This window comes from Phaethon aethereus (assembly GCF_964289735.1).
Source record: "Phaethon aethereus genome assembly, chromosome: 2".
In the NCBI taxonomy this organism is placed as follows: domain Eukaryota; kingdom Metazoa; phylum Chordata; class Aves; order Phaethontiformes; family Phaethontidae; genus Phaethon; species Phaethon aethereus.
This window is the reverse complement of record NC_138582.1, coordinates 63,826,216-63,848,372: the sequence shown is the minus strand read 5'-3', so window position 1 is coordinate 63,848,372 and position 22,157 is coordinate 63,826,216. Positions and strand designations below refer to the sequence as shown.

Genomic DNA, 22,157 nt, shown 5'->3' with positions numbered 1-22,157 from the left:
ATGAATGCAGTAACAAATTATAATTATGTTTTAATAAACATAAGTAATGATAGCCTAATTGCAACTAAAGATTTGTATTTTAACTTAGAAAGCCTTTTTGAAGGACAGTCTTTTTGCTCTTAGGTTGTCTAAAATAGTATTTAGTTGTAAAGCAATGTAATTCAAAACAGGTATTGATAAACATGGTAAGATTTTCAAATATAGGAGCTGGAAATGTGTATCTATGACTAGAATACTAAAAGTTGTTTTTTTAATATGCCTGTCAACATTTCCTGAGCTGGGTAGAGGCTTTAACTTATAAGAATTGCATGAAATATGTATGAAACTTCCATTTACTATTGTTTTCATGATTGTTTATAACTTTTTATGACTTGCTGTTCTGTCACAAAATACTAATTTACTTCTGTGTTTCATAGTAACATCAGCACTCATCTGTGTGCACAGGAAAATTATTCAATCCTCATTTTTTGGTAATAAACCGAACTAAAATGAATAAAAGTTTTATTTTCCCCTTTCAGAACAGTGATATTTGAATATTAATTCTTCACAGTACATTCATGACTTCTGGCATCTTCTCTTTTATCTATAATGTGAAACTGCAGAAAATTTATTTTCTATCTTTTCCATTTCTGGCACATGTCACTTCACTATATTTTAACTCTGCAGATTTGAATTTTTCCATCTTTCAAGAGTCTTTCTTTGCATCTTATCCTAGAAGTAAAATAGTTTCATTTTCACATTAAGTTGATCTGTGTTTGTTTCTCTTGCCCTGTTTTTTTTACACTTTTTAAACTTTACTAGATCATATTTCTTCTTTCTTCCACTGTGCTGTAATGAGACATAGATTGTAAGCAAACTAATATTTTTATCCTGTTCCCATTGATCTGAAATCCTGTGCTCTGAAGGCACACTGATACTGTGAGACAATGACACAGTAACACAACTGTTTCTTGTGTGGTTATATTTTCTGAATTGTTTTCTTCAGTAAAATCAACAGGCATTCTGATTAACATTAGTATCACCTTATGTGGTAGATATGTTATAGTGTAGATTGTCTTCTAACTCTTTAAATTACTAGGTAAAGGAAAAACAGTAAGCTTACTGCAAAATTTACTTGCTTGTATTGTACAATATAATGTGTATTTCAGTTAAGCTCAATTCTGTTTCTTGACGAGATGTTCATTGGAATTATATTTCCTGTTTGCTGACCTTTCTTGTGAGTGAAGTCATTTCAGAAATCAGTAGTGATGTGGGTTGTGTGTTTTTTGGTTTTGTGGGGTTTGGTTGTTTGGGGTGGTTTTGTGGGTTGTTTTTTTTTTTTTTTTTGTGATCAGTTTTAAGTTACCATACTTGTCTGAAGTTTAGTGTTAATACTGCATGTCTTAAAGACAATTATTTAAGTCTGAACAGCAAAATATTTGTTCTACAGTCATTGATTATATCTGCTTTACTGTGCCTTCAGTAATAATGAACCCTTAGCACATACTAATTGCCACAGGTATTGGGAAATGAGTATTTTGCTGGTATATTCATGTAAGAGTATGGTGAAATGAATTTGCATGTCTGTAGATCATGACAGCTACAGCAAAGTGTTGCTGATGTTATGTTTAGTTATTAACTTAGAAATACTTTCAAAACTGTAACTAAAAGCCACTATTTTTTAATACTTGTATTATAATGGAGAAATTTATTGTCACCTTTCAAATGTTTTGAGCACAGAATTTTGATTAAGAATTTGCAAAATAATTGTGAAGAGAGAAAAAGTGCTTTTTTTGAGTTTTCAGGCATATACGCTTCAAAGTGGCAACTTTTTGCCTAAAATAGATGCAACACAGTACCTCTGTGAGATAGGAAAAAGCAAACTTTCAAAAAGGCCCTGTGCCATTCTCTGCCATATGCTCACCTCAGAGCAGATCACCTGGGCTGCAAATTGCATGAGCTGTGGTCATTCTCACTACATACATAGTCACACACATGTTTTTTCCTCAAGTATATCAACAAGGCTTCTACAGTGTATAAAATCTGCAAAAGATAGAAAAAGTGACAAAGAAATTAATATTCAATCATAACAAGTCGTAGAGCTTGCTAGGTTTTTTTTAAACAGATTTTGGAGGATGCAGAATTTTTATGGTAGTTAAAAAATAAATTGGAAATTAAATGGTGGTGGGTGAAATCTGTCCATGGTTTTTAAATAGAAACGTACCGTCAACAAGTAACTAAGCCAACAGTTGCACTAAATCGAGTATTTGGGGGAAACTGTCACCGTATGGCTCTGTAGGATGCCAGACAGTTTTGGCATCATCTGTTATACTGAGGTTGAAAATATTTGGTCTGACTCCAGATACTCTGCCTGGTTCTTCATGAAACCTTCTAGCCTTTGCTTTTCCTCTATTGTCTTATTATCTGGGGACATTACCAGGAGGTTTATATGTGTAGTAAATATAGGCTGTAAATGTTTAAGCTTGGACCAGGCTTCTTTGCAGTCCCATGTTTGAGCATAAAGTTGTATAAAGTATAAAAGTCACTAATAGAAAGACCAGATTAACCTTGTTTTTGAGATAATGATTCAGAAGGAGCAATGAAAATTAATAAATATTAGCCTAAACAGGGTGAGGGGAATTTTTATGGAGAAAAGCACAAGTGGATAAAGCTTACCTTCTCCTTACCTTTCAAAAGAAGTTCTCAAGCCAAATAAGCCATGAAGAAAGCTACTCCTGCTATACCAAAAATACAGATTAATAGGAGAAGGTGATATATATGGAAGATCTGTAACCTAGCTGTCTGGGTGACTTTGTTCTGAAATTCAAAGTTGTCCAGTAATCTGATTTACAGCTGTAATAAACTTTATGTAGTACTATAGGATTTAAGGAAATGCAGTCTTTTTTTCAAGTATATGATTGCTTTAATCTCTTCTATTGTGATTTTGGCAAGTTGATGTCTTCTGTGATTCAGTACTATTGGTGGTTGAAGGCAGTTAGCATCAGTTTAGTAAAAGTGTATAGGAAAATATCAGAATTTCAGATTTTGAATAATCCCTTCTTTAAAATGGTGTTTTCTGAATATCATAATATAATATTTTTTCTGTATTTGAATTTATCCTCTCATTTGTATTCTTAGGCAGTAGGAGAGTGACAATGGAAGTGCTTGAATTGCTTCTTGAAGATATGTTTCTTATTGGTGATGCTATTTCTGAAAATGTTTGGGAAGATGATAGCCTTTTTGCATTGGAATTGGTAAGATTCTTAAGGCTTTGATCAGCAGTATTTAACAGCCTGCTTTTACAAGCCTCTGATAATAACTCTGTAGTAATTCATATACATACCTAATCTTCTGCTGAGCTACTGTTTTCAAAATCTAAAATAGTTTATTAGTTCTGTCACTGGCACATTCTTTTTATTTTAAATGTAAGTTCTTTTACCAGATGATACTTGAAGTTTCACGTCAAGAAAATAAGTAATGAATTTTGTCTTGTAGTGAGAGGCTGTTAAGTAGCTATTGAGAGAAACACATGCAGGGAAGGGGATCTGAGGGGAAAAATACTAACTACAAATGTTGGAGACCAATTTGATGTAAATGACAACTTTCATTTTCTTTGCTCCTTATAAATTATCTGTTTAAAATTAAGGAGATAACTGTTTAGATCCAACACTGGAATTGTAAGATACATGGTATCTGTTTCCTACACAGGACCTATAGATTCCTGCACAATTTCAGCTATCCTTTACTCTGTTGCTTAGCTAGGAAAGAAAGGAGAAGGCTTTTTGGCCCAGGATAGATTCAGAGTGTTAAGGTGCTGTTGACCAAACAATTTAAATTGCTGGAAAGACATACCTGAGCACAGTTGACAGTTGCTATGTACATGAAATATCAAATTAGTGAATAACAGATGAAATAACTAAGGGCAGCTTGCTTTTCTGAAGACAACTGAAGGCTGAAACATAAACCAGCATGGTTTATGAATGTAACAAACATACCTGAGTTGCAGACTGAAACTTGTCTAAAAACTTGAGTTGTGTTATCTTAAATGCACATGACTTAAATTTGAATTTATGAAAATACCACTGAATATGAAACAATGATATTGCAATAATCATTAATTAAAATATGACTATAGGCTTCCCTACTGTCTATTTTACAAATGATAATATTTATATTATTTATAGGACCTAGCAGTGAATAAGAACTTCTTCTTTGAGTTTGGTGTACTGATCTATCAGAATCTGTTATAATTGATGAACATCAAGTCAGTACTGAAGATTGCTTGCAGAACATCTGCTCTAAGAAGCTTAATATAGTCTTCTGTCTAGTTTTTGTATGACCTGAATCAGTATATTCCATTGCATATAAATCTGTCAAACTACAGTAGAAACTGTGAGCATCATCACATGTACATCATACTGGTGGTGGTTAGTAGGATAATGTTTGTTTCCAGGCTACTAACAAGCAAAACTTTGCAATGAGACTGGGTAATTTTATACCACCATACTGACTTTTAAAATAGGGAAGGAAAAAAAAAAAGCGCTTTGCTGATATAACTGTATTCCATTGGTAGAACTTTGAGATTTATTAGTAAAATACTTTTCAGATAGAAAATTCACCTCCCATTTGAAGTTATGAATCTGCATCAATTTGTGATGCAGAGCTGGACTGTGAAGTGCCATTCAGTAAAGCTAATTTTGATAAAGGAATTGCAAGGTAGGAGATAAAAAAAGAGCTCTTCAACTTTCTTAGTGTATTCAGTAAATAAAAACAACTCAATGGACAATCTTAGGAAACAACCGTTACACTTACATTTATATTATTTAGTACTACATCAAATGAAATGTCTTTTATCAGAAGTAGACTGTATTTTTAAAGTTGTTAGGGTTCAGTGCTTAGAAAACATGCTTCCTCTTTGTGTTTTGTATTAGCTCCAAGGGAAGGAGGTCATGTGTCTCCTTTCTAGGAAACTTGAAAGCATTTCTTGCATACCTTTATTATTGCTTTATGTTTCCTTGTTTATCCATTTTTAAAACTCTTGTAAGTATCATTGTACTCATTGGAATATCTTTGTGAAAAAGACGTATTTTGGAAACCATATTCAAAGATACTTAAGTTTGTAACTGTATATATTTTATCCCTGTTTTTATGCTTCCTTCGTCCCACGTGAAGTTTTTACTGTTTTCTAGTTTTTTCATGTGTACTTAAGTACAGTTTGATTCTGCCACATCAAAAAGTTAGATGCTGAGGAGCTACAGCAATCCACAGTTTTTGTGGATCCCTAGTTTTGAGACAGTCATCCCTGTCTCAGGGAGGAATAAAGTTTTTGAATATACTGTTGATTTGACACTCCGTGGTCTTGAAGCAGAGGCTCTTCTTGCCTCTGCTACTGTAGCAGGGCAGAGAGAAACTTACTTTTTTGAACTCCTGAAGATAAAAATTAATCCCTTTCAATTTACTGTGTAATAATGTGTGTTGATAATTACTTAAAAAGACTGATTTGATTTAGCCAATTGCTTGTTGTCATTTTCTTCAGCTTCAACTATGTTGAGTCAGATATAGTGCTTAATTGCTTAACAGTGAGTATCAATTTCTGGAATTAATAAACTAAATCTCACATGTGCTATTGCATTCTTAATCATTATTTGTTCTAATGTCCTTAAGTACAAACCTGGCTTTTTCAGGTGACCAAAATTCTAGAAAAATAATTTTGTTTCATCCAGTGTCAATGTGCTGAATTTATCCAAAAGATAGTGATTTTCCAGTAGGATTTTAAATAATCTGAGAAATGTGCTGCTATTTCCTTTGAGAATGAATAGACATAAAAAATATTTGATGTTCTCAAAGTCTGGGTTGTGGTTTTTTAATTTTTTTTTTTTTTTTTAATTTTAATGTAAAGCTTTGTAAGCAGGTTCAGACCAGCTCCTAATATTCCCATATTAAAAGTGAACTTCAAAATAGTTAAAATTCCAGAAGTTTAAAAGTGTAGTGAGAAGTAATTAAGGAGGAGGGGAAAAAAAGGAGAGAGAGGGGAGAGTAACCAGTAATGGGTAATTACTAAGCAAAGTATTCAGAACTGCAAGTGAAGGTAGAGTGACATCTAGAACTAATGCACAGTTCTGTTCAGATGGCAGACAAAGTGCTGTGTTTTTAATACCATTTCTGCATTTTTGAATTATTAGATATAATTATGTTAATGATGCTATGGGTGCTGTATAAACACTGTAAAGATACAGTAATGTTTCAATTATTTCTAATGATTCTATTTATGATTTTCTTTTCAGAAAGACAAATTGCTTCTGGTCTTGGGTTTGCTTGGAGAAACTATATTATATCACAAAACCAATATAAGTGCAGAGCAGCCTGAGGTGATGTTGGTGCATCACAGAACGGCATTTATTAGCATTTCACTCTTCACTGTTAGATTGCTGCAAATACTTCTCCCTGTAGAAAAGGTATGCCATTAGTAATTTTAAGTGATTGTCTTTTGCTTTTGCATTTTAAGAGGGCAAAAAGTGATACCTTCCTCAGTGATTAATACTGGGAGAATAGCTACTGGACAGAGAAATCAGTCTGATTTACTTTGGCTGGTGTATGATCACAGAAGGCTGTTCAGTTATTGGTGCATTCTGCATAATCTTCTGCAGATTCCAAGTCTTCAAAAAAATATTTTTAGCACAGTTTTTTAATGAGTTTTTGAAATTCAATGTTCTTTTTCCTCCTATAGTGTTTTTTCTGGTATGATGCATGGTTTGCGAAGCTATGCTGCCCCCTGCTCGTTTATAGTATACATGCAGTAAGACTAGAACTAAATAATGTTTAAAATCATCAATTCTAATCTGATGGAACATAGTAAGCAATTATGTTTCATACATCATAGTGGTGTTAATTATTCTTTGCCTCCGATGTTCTTTAAAAGAAGTTCTGTTGTAGCTCTTGAGTTGTTTATTTTTTTTTTCCTATTTGTTTCAGATGGGGTTTGGAAGTTTTTGTGGGATGGAAAGTGTTAGAAGATATTTAAACCTGTATGGGTTTACATTTTTTTAGATCAGTTCTTACTGCAGTGTAGCTTTTCGTAGACATCCTTTAATCTGAGTAGCAGATTGATTTTTCAGTTACAGACTTCTTGTCACAAATCTTAAGTCTTTTACTATTAATACAAGCAGTCTCTTGTACCTGAAAATAAGTTTAGACATACTAATGTATGACTTTTGATAATTTTTGTCTTTATGTTCTTATGTACATAATATACAGAATTAAAATTTTGTATGACAAGAGTTGGAAAAAAGTTACTGTATTTGAGGTCAAAATTTTGGTTAAAGGAATACTGAATGCTTGCAGTACAAAAACCAAAACAACAACAGGAATCCCAGTCCTTACTATGTGATATTACTATGTGGAATTGTAGACAGCTTTTTATTAAATACAGAAATAACTGTGGTCTGTGTATTCTCTGCCATCTAGTGGTTAGACAGTAAATTGACTCTGGCCAGTGGTGCATGTGGTTGCTAGTGCTGTGGTGGGATCATACACAATTTTTGTGACTACTTGTAGGTCTGACATTATGACTGACATCTGTATTGGGTTTGCGTGGCAAGGTTTTGGTAGCAGGGAGCTACAGCGGTGGCTTCTGTGAGAAGCTGCTAGGAACTTCCTCTGTGTCAGACAGAGCCAGTGCCAGCCAGCTCCAGGACGGACCTGTTGCTGGCCAAGGCTGAGCCCATCAGTGACAGTGGTAGCACCTCTGGGATAACAAATTTAAGAAAGCGGGGAAAAAAACCCCTGTGCAACTGCAGCTGGAGAGAGGAGTGTGAATATGTGAGAGAAACAACTCTGCAGACATCAAGATCAGTGAAGAAGGAGGAGGTGCTCCAAGCACAGGAGCAGAGATTCCCCTGCAGTCCCTGGTGAAGCCCATGGTGAGACATGGGTGAGGTGAGGCTGTCCCCCTGCAGCCCATGGAGGTTAATGGTGGGGCAGATATCCACCTGCAGCCCGTGGAGGACCCTATGCTGGAGCAGGATGCCTGAAGGAGACTGTGACCCCGTGGGAGGCCTGTCCTGGAGCAGGCTCCTGGCAGGACCTGTGGAGAGAGGAGCCCAGGCTGGAGCAGGTTTGCTGGCAGGACTTGTGATCCCATGGGAGACCCAGGCTGGAGCAGTTTGTGAAGAACTGATGCCTGTGGGAAGGACTCCTGTTGAAGAATTTTGTGGAGGACTGTTTCCTGTGGGAGGGACCCCAGGCTGGAGCAGGGCAAGAGTGTGAGGTGTCCTCCCACTGAGGAGGAAGGAGCAGTAGAGACAATGTGTGATGAACTGACCACAACCCCCATTCCCCGTCCCCCTGTGCTGTTGTGGGGAAGGAAGTAGAGAAAATCGGGAGTGAAGTTAGGCCTGGGAAGAAGGGAGGGGAGGGGGGAATGTGTTTTTAAGATTTGGGTTTTTTTCTCATTACTCTGATTTGATTGGTAATAAATTAACCTAATTTCTCCAAGTCAAGTCTCTTTTCCCTGTGACACTAATTGCTGAGTGATCTCTCCCTGCCCTTATCTTGACCCGTGAGCCTTTTGTTATGTTTTCTCTCCCCTGTCCAGCTGAGGAGGGGAGTGATACAGTGGCTTTGGTCAGCACTTGGCATCCAGCCAAGGTCAAACCACCACAGTGAGCCCCTTTTGGATCCCAACGTTGAGCATGAGGAATTAGTGATAAAGATGGAAGTTGGGAGAGGTAATGGGCAAAACATGGACTGAACTGAGTTAGAGCACAGAATAATTGTGGTGAATTTCACTTCATGTAATTGTGGTGCAGGGATGAGGGGTGGATTGTGTGTAAATTGTCCACTTTCATTTAGGTATTGTAATGATGTGAATTTTATTTTGGTGTTGAGGATTCTTTTTTGTTGATGTGAGTGAAGTTTGTGAAGATTGTGTGATGAATGTGGATTTTAATAATTCTTAAATATGGGATTCACAGAGTTGAGGGGTAGAGTGTATTGGATTTGCTTGGCAAGGTTTTGGTTGCAGGAGGGGAGGCTGCAGGGGTGGCTGCTGTGAGAAGCTGCTAGAAGCTTCCCCTATGTCTGACAGGGCCAGTGTCAGCAGGATGCAAGATGGACCTGCCGCTGGCCAAGACCAAGCCCATCAGCGACAGTGGTAGCGCCTCTGGGATAACAGAGTCAAGAAGCGGGGAAAAAAACCCTGTGCAACTGCAGCCAGGGAAGAGAGGAGTGAGAATGTGAGAGAAATAACTCTGCAGGCACCAAGGTCAATGAAGGAGAGGGTGGAGGTGCTCCAGATGCTGGAGCAGCGATTCTCCTGCATCCCCTGGTAAAGACCATGGTGAGGCAGGCTGTCCCCCTGCAGCCCATGGAGGTCTATGGTAGAGCAGTTGGATGCCCAAAGGAGACTGTGACCCCATGGGAAACTCACACTGGAGCAGGCTCCTGGCAGGACCTGTGGAGAAAGAGAAGCCCAGGCTGGAGCAGGTTTGCTGGCAGGACTTGTGACCCTGTGGGAGACCCACGCTGGAGCAGTTTGTGAAGAACTGCAGCCTGTGGGAAGGACTCACGTTGAAGAATTTTGTGGAGGACTGTCTCCTGTGGGAGGGACCCCAGGCTGGAACAGGACAAGAGTGTGAGGAGTCCTCCCGCTGAGGAGGAAGGAACATCAGAGACGCCATGTGAAGAAGTGACTGCAACCCCCCATCCCCCTGCGCCACTGGAGGGGAAGAGGTAGAGAAAATCAGGAGTGAAAGTGTTTTTAAGAGTTGGTCTTATTTCTCATTGTCCTACTCTGATTTGATTGGTAATAAATTAAATTAATTTGCCAAAGTCGAGTCTGGCTTGCCTGTGACAGTAATTGCGGAGTGATCTTTCCCTGTCCTTACCTCAACCGATGAGCCTTCTGTTGTATTTTTCTCTCCTCTGTTTAGCTGAGGAGGAGTGATAGAGCGGCTTTGGTGGGCATCTGACATCCAGCCAGGGTCAACAGGCTACATCATCTAATGTACTCTCACTTTATAATAAAAAAAAACAACCAACAAACAAAAACAAATCCAAACTTCATACAGACCTCATTTGATATGTGTTTCTTTCTCTAATTTTTAAGTAGCATCGATAGTGAATGTACTTGTTGAATAACTGCAAATGCTGTTTTGCTGCAAATGTTGGTTTTACTGTATTTTCAGGCTGTTAATCTGACAGTTGTTTCCTTTTTCAAAGGCGAGTAAAGTTTTACAAAAGAGTTTGCTGAATGCTTTATTTCTTCTCTCTCTGGACGTGTCCTTCTCCTTGGAACACCCAAGTATTCATGAATCCATTGCAGCGTATCTGGAGCAGATGAGTACTGAGAACTATAGTATTTATAAAAAAGCTTCAGAAGCTGCATATTCAATCGAATGCACTTGTAGCTTTATGATTGAAGTTCATAAGAAGGTATGGAATTTTGTTATATAAAATATGTCCTGTAGGCAAATTTCTTTCCTCCCCTTTATCTGTGGTTAAAAACTGTAGTCTAGGATAGCCAAAGAAGATCCAAAATTATGAGTGTTCTGTACCATGCAAGATGTAGTTAATTTATATTTGTTTTCACTAGTACTACTCATAATCATAGAATCTTTAGGTCGGAAGGGACCTTTAAAGGTCATTTAGTCCAACCCCCCTGCAACAAGCAGGGACATCTTCAACTAGATCAAGTTGCTCAGAGCCCCATCCAACCTGACCTGGAATGTTTCCAGGGATGGTGCATCTACCACCTCTCTGGGCAACCTGTGCCAGTGTTTCACCACCCTCATTGTCAAAAATTTCTTCCTTCTAGCTAGTCTAAATCTACCCTCTTTTATGTCTGTAAAAATCTTTTTTTTACAAACCTAAGTAAAACCAAAGAAATAAACACTTGGAGATTGGACATAAGATCTTTTCTGGGCAAAGAAGTAAGAAAGAAGCAAATACTCACATACACATATACACACTATATATTTACGTCGTCCAGTATTTAAATAGTTCAGAAAATTTTAATTTCCAACTAATTGGCAATTGTAACTCTAATAAGCAAGTACTTCTAGACTGTGTGAGATTTATGTGTTTCAGTTTGTTATGAAGACAACTAATATACTTTGCTTTTATTAGTTGAGAGATTCTAGCACTGTACCGAAATATTCTTCTCCACTGTTCAAATGGACAAGTAATTGTGCAAAATACATGTTCTGCTGATACTAAAATAAATGAATAAAATACAGCAATATAAATGTAGTGCTATCTTAAATCTGAGTTAATCTATCCTTTATATAGGCAAGTTCTGGAGTTAATAGAAGCAATACTTTGCTCATAAAATACTGTTTACAATGAAGTTAACTCCATCAAATTGAAATGGCTCATGTTTAATGTATTTGGTAACCAAAAATATGAAGACATATATATTTAATTTAAAAAAAAAAAAAACTTGCTCTTTCATATTAATAGTGAGTTGTTAAAAGTTTAATAGCTAAATCTTTCATTATACTCTTCTCACATAAAATTGCTATTGATTTAAAAAATAATTTGATTAAAAGCATGAAGTATTCAAGGATGAGTCTGTTCTTGGGCATTTTAGAAAGTCTTTTGAATAGAGTTACAGTGTTCATGCTATGACATGTTAGACATACATTATTCCCATTGGGTTTAGTAGAAGTTTATTTGGATTCAGCAGCTGAAGGGTTTTCAACTCCCAGGAGTAGGTTTGAAAATTTATTTGTTTGAAATCTATTGAATTTGTTAATCGGGTTAATTATAAACTCCGTGAAAGGCTCAACCAAACCCTAGTTAGTAGATGTATTAAATGATGGTAAATTCTGAAAGATTATGCAATAACATTGTATACATTTAATATTACTAATGCTGATGGTTTCTTTTTCTTCATTTTACTTCTCAGGGGGACAAGAATCTTTCTGAATTAGTAGAATTGGCAGATCAGGCCTTGAGTAGCCTACCCTACCATCAACACTTTCCCTTGCTTCAGGAATGCATTCATATATGCTCAGATATGTGAGTACAGTACTAGTTACAGTTCTTAATTGAGAAAATATAATCTTTTTTTATGGATAAACTTTCTCTAGCAGAAGCTTAACTTCTTTATTCCTTGTATTTTAACAATTGTTTTCTTTTAGCCATTGAAAGGTCTCTTCTAAATAATTTGTCATTTTGTAGTGGATTTATTCTTTTCTATGTATAAGCGTTTATGAATTTTGTATATAAAGTTACTATGTGGTTTACAAAGAAACAGTCTTAAAAGGCTTTGGCCTGTCTTGCAAATTTTTTTTTTTAGTTCCTTTGTTCCAAATGTATTTGTGTAACTTACTTCCAGAAATCCTAAAAGGACTTACTTTATTGTTGATGCTGGGCTATGGCATCTCATTTATTAAACAGCATGTTTTTATTGCTTTTTAGATTTTCCATGTCTCTTAGTTAGAGAATTTAAGTTACCCTGTGGTGTCTGGGAAAGTTCTGTATCAAACACTTAATTAGAAATACAAAATCTTAATTTTATACTGATTCAGAATTTGACTTTAGGGATTTTTTCAAAGGAAACTACATTTAAGAGCTCTCTAAGAAGTGTATTCGAATGATGAAATGTGAAAATACTTTTCAGTGTTCTAGTGCTGTTAGAATTAATTATTGTTTGATTACTGTTTCAGGCAACAGGAAACTTATTTCAACTTTTTAACTAACATAAATTCACTTTGTGATAGTAAGATGGACTTTTACCTCTATAGGGAAAAAATTCTGAAACCACAGAATTTTTTTTATAATCAAATACCATGATCTAAGGAGCCTATTAAGGCTCAATAGATTTTTATGTTTTCAGATGAACAGAAATATTTGTCAGACTCCTAATTTTGATGACAGAATTTTGAAAAACTGTGGTCTTTCATTACATACATATATTAAAAAAAAAAAAGAAAAAAAGAAAAAAGATCGATACTATGATTTTGGCAAATATATTTTTGCCAAATATCATCCTGAAATTTAACAGGAAAATTGTGGCTATCTTTAAATACTGTAAGATAAGTAATAGTTAAATTAATTTTTTTTTCATTCTCAGTTGGAAGTCTGACGAGGCTAACTCATTGCTCCAGGCTGATGGTCAGAAGGTGCTTCTCCGTCTACTATCTCATCCTTTGCTGAATATAAAAACTGAAGCCTATCACTGCTGTTTGGCAGTGGTTAAGGTTAGAACTAATACTTGATGCTCTTAGTGTTGCGCTAAATAATGTGTGTTAGATGATTTCCTCATTACAAGCATTTTCAATGCAAATTGAATTTACTGTTTTATATGCTGTGAAATCTGTATAGGCCTGGGCTTGAAGTTTTCTGTTTTATTTTTGGTATTAAATCTACTTGGTGAGGTTACTTCAAGTACTGCACTTCAGAATGACAGGCTCTCTAGAGCAGGGAAAAAGAGTGACTGCCAATTTTATTTTTTAAAAGGATTCTTAAATAATGCTGGTAACTTAGTTTTCTTGCTGCTGTTACACAAAAATATTTGTATTTACTTTTACTTCTAAAAAGAATTCAAGTGTTCAGTTTTGCTTGTCTGCTGAAACGAGGTTCATGGAATCACAGATTCATTTGGGTTGTGACCTTTAAAGATCGTTTAGACCAAACCCTTTTTTCACTAGATCAGGTTGCTCAGAGCCCCATCCAACCTGACCTTGAATGTTTCCAGGGATGGAGCATCTACCACCTCTCTGGGTAACCTGTGCCCGTGTTTCACCACCCTGATAGTGAAAAATTTCTTCTTTCCATCTAGTCTGAATCTACTCTCTTTTAGATTAAAAACATTACTCTTCGTTCTATTGCAGCAGGCACTGCTGAAAAGTCTGTGCCCATCTTTCTTAGAAGCCCCCTTTAAGTACTGGAAGGCTGCAGTAAGGTATCCCTGGAGCCTTCTTTCCTCCAGGCTGAACAACCCCAACTCTTTCAGCCTGTCCTCACAAGGAGAGGTGTTCCATCCCCCTGATGATTTTTGTGGTCCTCCTCTGGACCTGATCCAACAGGTCCATCTATTTCCTGTGCTGAGGGCCCCAGAGCTGGATGCAGGACTCTAGATGGGGTCTCCCCAGAGCAGAGGAAAGGGGCAGAACCACCTCCCTTGACCTGCTGGCCATGCCTTGTTGGATGCAGCCCAGGAGACGGTTGGCCTTCTGGGCTACAAGCGCACATTGCTGGTTCATGTCCAGCTTTTCATCCACCAGTTTGCCCAAGTCCGTCTTAACAGGGCTGCTCTTAATCCATTTATCATCCAGCCTGTATTGATAATGGGGGTTGCCCAGACCCATGTGCAGGACCTTGGCCTTTTTTGAACCTGATGTGGTTCACATGGGCCCACTCCTGAATGACAGGTTCTATTCCTTTCATAGTGATTTTTCACTTCCCTTTGGTATTTTGGTTCAGGGGTTTTGGTTTTTTTTTTTGTACCTGAGCAAAAATCATTTTGAGTTGACTGATTTTCTGCTTTTTGCAAAGATATTTACTGAAGGAAAAATAAAACAACATTAATAAAATACTGACCCTTTCAGAATAAATATTTTTACCTAAATTACACTTTAATTGCTTAGACCTTATTAAAAATGTGAAAGAAAAATACCTCTTTTTTCCTATGTATAGAAGCTTGGGTTGTGTTTAAGAACATGTAAGTCCTTTTACTCATTGTTTTAAAACCTTAATTTGTTGTTGTTTTGAGGAGGATTGTTTTGGTTTTGATTTTGGTTTATATGGAAGGTTTGTCACTGCCTTAGTTTTTTATAAGGATTGCCCAAAGGATAAAGAGTGTGAACTTCCAAAAAGTACGACTATACTCTATATTAAGGATGGCAATATCATATTCATCAGTTGCTTTTAGGTATTCGTTAATAATTGGCTCAGAAAATAAAAATCTCTTTTCTCTTTTGAAATAATACTTTGTCTTAATTCTTAATTTCTATAATGGACATCAAATAAACTTACTGTGCTTATAGCACAATTCACTAATGTACAAAGATGCTGTAGCTAGTCTTTCACAATGCCCCCTCATCTCCACTGAAAGACACTTGTATCTTTCTGTGAGATTTTTACCTGCTTTTAAAATCAGTTTTAAGTTTTTCTTATTTTAATGTAATCCCAAACAACACGCACAGTTTCCTAATTTATTTCACTATTATTTAAAATAAAAACAAAATTTTGTATTTCTTAGTCCTCTGTAGCGACAGGAATTTTCAATCAGTGATCTCTAAAGCTGGTGTTTCTTCCAGGGCTGTAATGTTTAGCTTTCAGAACTGTAGTCTTCCAAACTACACTGGATGACAACTTCAGGCAGTCTGTAAAATAAGATCTAGTAGTGGAGACTATCTCAAATTTTAAAACTAACCAACTTTATTTTTACTGAAGGACTGTTTAGGTATTCATAATATTGCTAAGCCTGTGTCTTCTTCAGTCTGCCATGGAGTACATTTTCTTCTTCATCCAAAAGTTTTATATGAAATCTGTACGTTTGGCCTTCAGGAAGATAAGAATGAGGTAATGTGTTTAGTAGCACTAATTGTAAGTTGCTGTTCATGCAAAGTAAGTGTTGATATTCTCCTCTGAGGCTTATTTGAAATTTTGACTACATGTGGTTTCTTGTATATAGAAAAGCTATGCAAACAGTGAAGTTGTAGTAAATGGAAAGATATTTTTTCTATGATGAGTTCAGAGACAAAATAATGTTCTGTGCATAGGATTCTATTAAATGTAATAGACCAATGAAAAATGAAATAAGCTATGTTTTTTAATATTTTCCTGTAATATATTCAGCACTAATAAAATGTGCATATGATGAAATAGTATGTATGATGGAAAACATGAAGGCTCAAGTCTTTGTAAAGATGGGACGACCTCTGAAATGTGTGCATTGGTTGAGGAGCAAAAAGACATTTTAAATCCGCAATGTCTTTGCTATAAATATGTATTTCATCACTACAGACACATCTGTTCTTAAATTTAATTACCTGAGTATTATAGAATAGGACCAAATTTCCACTGGGTTTGTTTATATGCATGAATGCTTAATGTATATCCACTATTTCCTAGCTTACATATAAATCTAAACAGGGAATTGTGAGAGGGGGGAAAAATTACTTAGGTTATTTGTAAGTACTTTAGAGCTAATCTATAAGGTCACTACAGCTGGAGAGGAAAGAACATTGACTAACAAACTTTTATTTCTTTTTTTTCCATCTTGTCTCCTGAAATGAGATTATTTTTTTACACAGTACTGGGCACAATTCCATTTAGAAGTGATTTTTTTATATGTTAGCATTTTAAAAGGAGAACTAAAATATCTTTGATATTGTGCTATATATTTGTATTTGTACTTTGTATGTAACTTATTGTTTCCAAGGAAAGCACTTATTTTGTTTGACTGCTCACCTGGATGCCGTATTAAAAGGAATGCCAGTTTTCTTTTTTAGTTGTTGGTAAAGCATAACAAAGAGCCTTCAATTGATATTGAATTTAAATTATTGTTGTGACAGAGAATGCATGTTTACAAGATTATCTCATTTTGTTCCCTTTTACTTTATAATGCATTCTTATTATTTTTCTAACAAAATATATAATGAAGATCATATTGAAGCTTTTTTTTTTTTTTTTAACTTCTCGGGTGTATATCTGGTACTTAAATTTTAATAAAGCATCAGTTTAATCTTTCAGGCATGTGACAATGAGAAGAAATTGAGAACAACCTTTCATTCCAAGGTTGGGCTTAAGATTTGCCATGTAATTTTACAAATCCAGTCTCTTAAATAGATAGGCTAGAGTGATATTATTAAAGGCTGTTCTTGTTGCTGGGGTGAGAGGATTTTTAGCTCTGACATAAAATGCAGGTTTTTAGCTGCTAAAGGTAGGTATTTTTACACTATTAAGGAAGAGTGAATTCTGAGTTTTTTTCACTCTTTTCCTATTGTACTAATAATATTAGCCTGTAAATAATATTGCATATATTGTATGTCTCATACTAAATATAGGATACCTTAATACAGTACAAGTGCTATATCATACACCTGTTTTGAAAAAGAGCTTCGGGTGAATTAATGTACAACTTGGAATATTTGGTAGCTACCTTTGTTTGCCTCAAGAAAGTGAAATGGCTGTATAGCAGGCTTTAAGTCTTTTTTTCTTCCTGTATCTCCAGAAGCATATCATAAAAACTGGGAACGAAATGCCCCAGAAATGTAGGGTCAGGAAAGAAAAGAAACAGAATTTGTTTTACCTGCCTGATAGAGGGACCAGTAGGTGTATAAGTTGAAGTAATGATTTATTTTATATCAGAAAAGACAAACCAGAGTTCTAAGGGGAAAATGATTGGGTGCTATTTAGGCAGAACTATTTATGTGTTTTCTCTGAGGCTTTTCTAACAACCTTATGTTTGGTGTGACTGACAATTTAAAAGTAGCATTATGCAGTGACAATATTTTGTGTGTAGATCCTTTCTCTTTGAGATGTTTTTCTATAACATTCTCAATTACAGCATTGACAAACTGACCTATACACATCAGTGGTTGCATTAGGGTTTGTTTTTTTTTTGTTCCTGAGCAGGTGAACTCTACAGCCAAGTCCATTCTGATGCATCTATTCCAGGGACGATTAGTAATGGCAGTATTGACTTGGGACAAGTTTATTGAGGCCCTTTATCCCGTCATGCCTATTTTACAGGTACTTCTAAGTGCTTTAATCTGAATTTGATGTATGAAATCGTATTAACAGCAACACTTGTCATGTTAAACAACAAACAATATTCACCTAAGTAGCAGGTGGAAAACAGATTAACAGTAATATACCTACAGACTTGTTTTGTCACATGTCAAATGGAGAAATACTACAGGTCCTAATGCCTGTCAAAGTTACTGCTTTGAATTTGTAGACAAATATTAGCCTGGAATTATTAGAATGTGAAACTTTGAAATGTTGTGGTAGAATTCAGCAAGTATTGGCTGGGACTTAAACAGTTTGAAGATAATGAGTGGATAATCCAAGTATAGATTAAAACATTGCATGCTTTTTAAAAATTAGTTAATAATTATTAGAATGCCCCCCATATCTCAGACTTGAAAATTGTAACTCCTCGGTGATGATTATATAGTCTTCTGATTGACTATGCACTTAATAAATAGCAATAGGTGTAAGCTCTGTTTTCTGTATATTTTGATGTTTGTATTTTTGATTGGTTGGTTTCCAGTATTACAGATTTATGCACAGTCAGTATTAACCTTAGACTTCATGTCTAATAATGTGCAAATTTTCGTTATCTTTACTCTCGGCTTGGATCAAATGAGAACTTTTGCCTTTCTCGGTCTGGTTTTTCAGCCTAATTGCTCCATCCAAGTTCTTTATTGTTTTTTCTGTAGTGCTATAAATTCCCCTTCTATGATCTGCCTGTAGTCTTTCGGATTAGATATTTTACTGCACCTATCTGATGTCTGTTTTTCCTGATGTCTGTGTTTTTGCCTTATTTCTGTCTTTTATTTAACTTAGCTAATAGATTGAAGTATATTTTTTGTCTTTTTCTCCCTCCAAAAATATCACTCTATAATTATACTTACTTATTTGTATCACTGCTGTATATTCATTCGTTGCCTGCATCTCAGTATTACCATAAGTAGAAAAAACCTGCTTATGTAACTTAAGGCCTTACATAAACTGCACAAAAATTGAGGCAAAAATGGTGAGAAATTGCAAATAAGATGGGCCATTAGATAGAAGGCTCAGACAAAAAAATATGCAGAGGGAATACACTGAGAACTTGAAAGGAGTGGGAGAAAGGTTACTTCAGAGCTTTCTCACCCAGTAATGTTAGTTTTTCTGTGTTACCCACATACATATCTTCTATTGATATTCAAGATTAAATAGGTGGGAGTTTAGTATAAGCTGTAGGCTAAACATGTGAGAAAGAACTTATCCCTGCTCTCATTTTTGTGAGTAGAATTTTCCTCTCTTCTGTAGCCTGTAGTGGCTACGTACAATAGGTACTTGAGCAGAGCATACTGGAGGCCTATATTTACCTCGTGCACATACAATGCCTTGTATTTTACTCTACTGTTTAAATATTTGCAATGTCATTACTTGATGTAACTGATTCTGGCTTGTCTTGGTTGTATGTGAAAATGCTTTGACTAAATATCTGAAAATAGGTACGACAATGTTTTGAAGTAATTTTCTTGCACAGACTGAATTTTATTTATTGAAACGGAAACTGACCTTACAGAGCAGCATCATGTTAACAGATTGAAAGGTAAAGCTTCAGTACATTTGGGTACTTTTTACAGTACCCAAACTACCTCTGGGCCATGTAAAAATCTTCAGACTGATTGGTACACAGGATCATTTATTAATTTTTAAAAATGTTTTATGGAGGAATATTAATCTGCAGAAATTGCATGTTTTCTTAAAAGTTACTGCTTTTTGGGGGGGGATGTTGCTCCTTCCGCACCCTCCCTTAGCCCCTAAGAGGGGAATTACCTTGTCTAATTTGTTAAGTTTGTAAAGCAGATAGTTTTTAATTTTGGAAATTTTTGTTTGTTGTTTGTTTGTTTTAGGGTTATGCTGACACAAAAGATACGCTAGGTAACTGTATCCTCACTTTGAGTGAAACAACCTCTGACAAAGGAGAGGGTATTCTCCCTAGGACTACTAGACTACGGGCTGCTCTGCGTCTTCTCTTCGCAAAAAAGCAGTTGTAAGCAACACCCTGTAGCATTTCAGCATGTTTTCTAATGTTGATGACAAGAATGTCTACTCTAAAAAAACCCATTGATTATTATGCAGTGGGTTGATTTGAAGGGTAGTTTAATCAATATTGAGTTGAGTAAGTACTTTCCCTGCCCTGTTATCAGTTTTTAACTATACAGCTAAATTTTTTCAGTATGAGGACTTCATATATTTATTTTAATTGTTTACTCCTTTAGGGTTCGTTCTATAGCACTTAAACATTTAATATTCCATCTTTTGAATGAAGAAGGGGCAAACCTGAAACGCCCGCATCTGCATGGTAGTGTGCTTTCCAGCTTTTCAAACTTATTTATAATGGAAAGAGCTATTGAGCTAAAATTGGATGATAAAACAGAGTCGATACTTAAGGTGAGTAAACTCTGTCCAAATGTTGTGTCACTGATCAGCTCTTCTACCTCCCCAGTCATTGAAGTTAATACTTTTTCGAGGTTTGCAATATTTCATACAAATTCATGAAAAGAAATGCATTAATATATTCTTTCCATCTGAACTTAAACAGTAGTTTTTATGCTACCATATAAAACAATAAGAAAAGAATTCCTTCCTTCTTGCTTTTTTTTTTTTTTCCCCTTCTCTCTGCAGGTAAGTTAACAGCAAGACTTAGCTTGAGTACAAAGAGCATAGACCTGCTCTGTTTACAGTAGTTTCATTGAACGAGAGTAGAGTCTGATTTTTCTCACACAGAGCTTTTTTTTTTCTCCACAAAATCCATTTTTACTGAAACAGGCACAAATAGTTTTTAGTATGAAATATTCTAAAACAGATAACAAATTTATGTCTGTATTTTCTTAATATTGCTGCTTTGCAAAGTGAAAAAGAATTCACAAGTATTTGTCCTATGGGAAACTTTTATGTCTTTTGTTTTTCTTTTTTTAAGATCTTCTCTCCATTCTCCTTCCTTCTTCACCATCAATGCTTTCAGATTAATAAAATGTTAAACAAATGCTAAGATGCTTGCCCTCTACAAAAGAAAAATTATTTTGACCACTCATTGTACACTTGATTTACAAGTGTAAATATTCCCTTCTTCCCCTGCATCCTTCAGAAAGTTAGGACCTGAAATTTTATATGGATATGTAGGATTATTTAAATTTCTTTAACCCTGTTGCCATTAAAAAGTCCATCTTCTTCACAGACATAGAAGCAAATTCTGGCATTTCTGTGTAGTGTTGAGCTTTCTGTAGTCCTGCATAAATTAAGCATTTATTTGTTAGAAATCTGCTTTTGCTGTGAGGTAGAAACTATTGTCTTGTTATATTCCACAGGTAGTATTAGAGACTTGTTGCAAAAAGATTATAACCTAATCCTTTCTTATTACTTGCATGTGGAATTTAATCAAATACCATCTAATAAGGAATTTAGATACTTTTATTTTCTGCTTTCTGTTAGGAAATTTGGCAGGTTATCTTGTTTCTTAATAGCATACTGGATGTAAACGTAATGTAGTTTTACTTTTAGGCAGAAGCTGTTGAAAAGCTGTATGACATCTTGACTTCTGATGCTGTTGACCTAGTTTTACGCAAGTCTGCAGCCGAGCAGCTAGCTATCATTTTAGAAGGTAAAATACTTCAGAAAATTTGTATTCATGTGCAGACCATTGTGTGAGCTTGCAGTTTTGCTGCATTTTCTGTGTTTCTGCTAAGGGTACTCATTGTAATTTTTATCTATATTGTTGGACCAGAATTTTAACATTAATGTGGGTAATCTACTGAGTCAAATAAAAAGTAGTTATTTGTTGTTGCTGACCTCAAGAATAAGAAATAGTGTTCCTCCTATTTAAAAAATACAGGTCCCTTGGGTAATAGAGGATTAAGCTCTCTGAGAGCTTTTTTTCTGCTTTTCCTTTTTAATGTTCGTCAATTTGTTGATCTGTCTCAGAACTAATGATGCTTCAAATTTTTTGCTATTATGAACTCAGATCCTGAGTCTTGAGTGAGGGAGGCAATGGTCAATATAAAATATATTTATATATTTCTAGTGATGTTGTATTTTAATTAGGAAAGTGAATTTCTAGATTATATAGGCTAGCTAAAGGGATTTTAATACTTAGTGAAGAATTTCTTGTGTCATTTTGAATTTCTTCCTCCATTTTGAGTTGGCTTAAGTAGTAACTGCAGTTAAAATGGATTGAAATGTCATTTGTGTGAATGAGGGTTCAGTTCAAGCTAAGCTTCCGTTATTAGGGTATAATATCACGAGGCAGACTCCCTGTGGCATTTCTTCTAATATATTTTCAGGGGAAGTGTTCTTCCTTTTACTTTTTATGATCAGTCACTTAAATGACAACTTTGCATCACAGATGTGGGGTTTTTTTATAATTGTATTGCTCACATGGGGAAAAATTATGAATTCTGGTAAAGAAGATCCGATTGAATTAAGATGCAAGTAAGCAGTCTTTCATA

The 22,157-nt window shown here is 35.5% G+C and overlaps 1 protein-coding gene across 1 annotated transcript in view; it reads left to right on the top strand.

Moving 5' to 3' along the window:
- RTTN (rotatin) overlaps positions 1 to 22,157 on the top strand; it is a gene marked incomplete at both ends in the record, with an annotated part of 91,007 nt that overhangs the window by 11,757 nt on the left and 57,093 nt on the right. The window contains 10 exons of the mRNA XM_082015627.1: positions 3,118 to 3,233; positions 6,264 to 6,434; positions 10,198 to 10,410; positions 11,885 to 11,997; positions 13,055 to 13,181; positions 15,379 to 15,507; positions 17,566 to 17,682; positions 19,563 to 19,702; positions 19,932 to 20,103; positions 21,214 to 21,313. Coding sequence (XP_081871753.1) covers positions 3,118 to 3,233; positions 6,264 to 6,434; positions 10,198 to 10,410; positions 11,885 to 11,997; positions 13,055 to 13,181; positions 15,379 to 15,507; positions 17,566 to 17,682; positions 19,563 to 19,702; positions 19,932 to 20,103; positions 21,214 to 21,313 — 1,398 coding nt within the window. The remainder of the gene's footprint in view (positions 1 to 3,117; positions 3,234 to 6,263; positions 6,435 to 10,197; positions 10,411 to 11,884; positions 11,998 to 13,054; positions 13,182 to 15,378; positions 15,508 to 17,565; positions 17,683 to 19,562; positions 19,703 to 19,931; positions 20,104 to 21,213; positions 21,314 to 22,157) is intronic.